The 2,078-nt window shown below is 39.1% G+C and overlaps 1 protein-coding gene across 1 annotated transcript; it reads right to left on the reverse strand.

Annotated features, from left to right (window-relative positions):
- Positions 1-1,067: 1,067 nt before the first annotated feature.
- On the reverse strand, positions 1,068-2,078 carry LOC131687028 (FACT complex subunit Ssrp1-like). The gene is made up of 2 exons (XM_058971062.1): positions 1,414-2,078; positions 1,068-1,329 (listed from the first exon to the last, which is right to left on the reverse strand). The coding sequence occupies exons 1-2, from the start codon at positions 2,076-2,078 to the stop codon at positions 1,245-1,247; spliced, it is 750 nt and encodes a 249-aa protein (XP_058827045.1). The 3' UTR covers positions 1,068-1,244.

Genomic DNA, 2,078 nt, shown 5'->3' on the forward strand with positions numbered 1-2,078 from the left:
TATGCAAATACTTTATAATTTACATAATCTTATTAGGAACATATGAATGGGGTTTTTTTTTCTGCTATGCAGTCTATGGTAGCAACAAAAACGGTGTATCGCTTCAACTCCGACGTTTCGGTGGTTTATTCCACCTTTTTCAAGGAATCTAAAATTAATTTCATTTTTATACAATTTTCGGATTTTTTTTCATTTTGCGTTAGGGAGAGTTTATTGTATGTTAGACTTACAGAGACAATTTCGTTTTGTTGTTAAGTGTGTGTATATCTCTAACATCAAATGGTCTTGGTAAAAATGTAATGGCGTCTGTAAAATGTGCAAGTGTGTCGATATTTTTGCTGTCGATTGTATTTTCTCTTTTTGCATCGAATTGCTAGTCTACTGGTACGGTTTGAAAAATATCCTGTCTATCTGTTTGCCTAATCTCTTTCTGCTAGTTTTGTCACATTGGTGTTTGTGTTTGAAGTCTTTATGTTCGTCCGCATTTTTTTTGACAGGGTAGCAACTATGACATTTCTCGGGTTGTCGTTTTCTTGTCTATCGGGATTGTATTTGTGTTGATTTGAGTTTTTTAATGTATGTATAATTCCTGCGTATATAGTACTTAGTCCCTGTGTGTCGGTTCGTTTGTTTATGCTATTTTCGGTGGACATAATGGGGCGCAACTTCAAGATATGCTAGTGACTGTTTTCAGTTGTGTCTGTATACAATCAACGACACGATTAGACACTTGCATTCCAAAAGTGTATCGCAAATCGGACTACCCCTCAGTGACTCAGGTAACTCGTACTGTCAAATTTGCTATTTGATTAGAAAATGCATGAAACTAGCAACACTTATGAATCTGTTATTATTTTTTCCAAATAGCCCATAGTTACCGTAGCAACCTCTGGTTACGCAAAGGAAAATAAAAAGTATAAAAACAAACCGAAAATTTTACCAAAGAAGCAATAAATTTGATTGAATTAATCGAAAGGTGAGCAAATTTCGATTATAGTGTTAATTGATTTAAGTAACTTCTTATTTTTATTTCAGCAAACAAATAATCATGTACCTGATACAGCACGACGAAACCAATCTGTTAGATCCGATTCATGTTATCGTTCAAACTGTCGATAATCAAAAGTTCCCTGTAACAAGTAGTGGAATAGCTGAATATGGTAGAAGGATCCAAAAACGGTGAAGTGACCGAGCAATCATTTGCGCAAAATCGACCAGCTAGAGAAAGCTTTACTGAAGTGAATCTACAAGTGAAATATCATGCGACGTGGGTAGAGATAACCTGCAGCTGCCTTGAAAGAACATCCAATTGCAGGAGTTCCCGAATGACTGAAAACGAGGCAAAATATATTTAAATTAAATTAGCCCGACTTAAGCCGTTAGGGATTGGGATTCAAATAAAGCAAAGCTCACCCGATAAAAGTTCCCGATCCGGTCAGCTTTCGGTTTATGATGACTTTCATAATCTTTCCGAGTACTTCGTACACCGGTCCAGCGAGCTCTTTAGTAAGTTTATCCTCATATTTTTCCTTCAATTCCTCCTCGGTGAAGGGTAATTCGATGTTTGTTTCCTCGTCCATCTGGAACAGCGTCACCAGAAAGTGGTAACGAGTTTGAACCTGCTTTGTCGGCGGATCCAACGAAATGACGAAAAACATTTGCCGGTTGTCCTTATGCGGCAGCAGGAACAACCGCAGCACCGACGACGTCGGAATCTTAAAATCATACGTCTTACCGTGCAGCTGGAAAAAGCTCTGGAATACTTTATTGTCGTAGCGACCGTGCGGTGTCAGGCAATGTATCTCTCGGAATATAGCAATTGCGTCACCAGACGCAGAAATTACGGAAGCCTGTCTCATCACCTGCTCCTGGAATGCTTCGACAGGGTCAATTTCAGCCGATTCCGCTGTTGGAATGTGGAACCGCATTTCCATCAAATTCACCGGAGCTTTATCGTTCCGGTGAAATTCGACTGTAACTTCGTTCTTTCCGGCATTACACTGGGAAACATGATTCAGCGGGATTTCAAAGCTTGTCTTTCCTTCCACATCGAACGAAAGAACGCTACCTATAAACAT

Source organism: Topomyia yanbarensis, chromosome 3 (genome assembly GCF_030247195.1).
Source record: "Topomyia yanbarensis strain Yona2022 chromosome 3, ASM3024719v1, whole genome shotgun sequence".
Taxonomy (NCBI): domain Eukaryota; kingdom Metazoa; phylum Arthropoda; class Insecta; order Diptera; family Culicidae; genus Topomyia; species Topomyia yanbarensis.